The following is a 233-nucleotide window of genomic DNA, read 5'->3' on the forward strand; positions in this document are numbered from 1 at the left end:
CGATGGGGCGGGGAGGTGCGGGGGTCCCAGCCGCTGACAAGTAGCTTGGGCCACCGACGTCCGTGTGATGCTTCAACACTATGCAAAGGAGAGCGGGAGAAAATGAAGAGCGACATTAGCAAAAAAAAAAGCAAAACCCAAAAACCCAAAACCAAAGGAGGGATGGCAGTGGATAGAAAAAGACCATGTGCACCAGCGACGGGAAGTGCTGGGGAGCACTTTGCAGGAAAGAG

At 53.6% G+C, this 233-nt stretch overlaps 1 protein-coding gene across 1 annotated transcript in view; it reads right to left on the reverse strand.

Moving 5' to 3' along the window:
* The window catches only part of KANSL1 (KAT8 regulatory NSL complex subunit 1), a gene marked incomplete at its 3' end in the record, with an annotated part of 74,432 nt that overhangs the window by 6,121 nt on the left and 68,078 nt on the right, over window positions 1-233 (reverse strand). Inside the window, 2 exon segments of the mRNA XM_010073127.1 lie at window position 1; window positions 4-78. The exon segment at window position 1 is cut by the window's left edge and continues 67 nt beyond it. Coding sequence (XP_010071429.1) covers window position 1; window positions 4-78 — 76 coding nt within the window.

This window comes from Pterocles gutturalis, unplaced genomic scaffold (assembly GCF_000699245.1).
Source record: "Pterocles gutturalis isolate BGI_N339 unplaced genomic scaffold, ASM69924v1 scaffold3337, whole genome shotgun sequence".
Lineage (NCBI taxonomy): Eukaryota > Metazoa > Chordata > Aves > Pterocliformes > Pteroclidae > Pterocles > Pterocles gutturalis.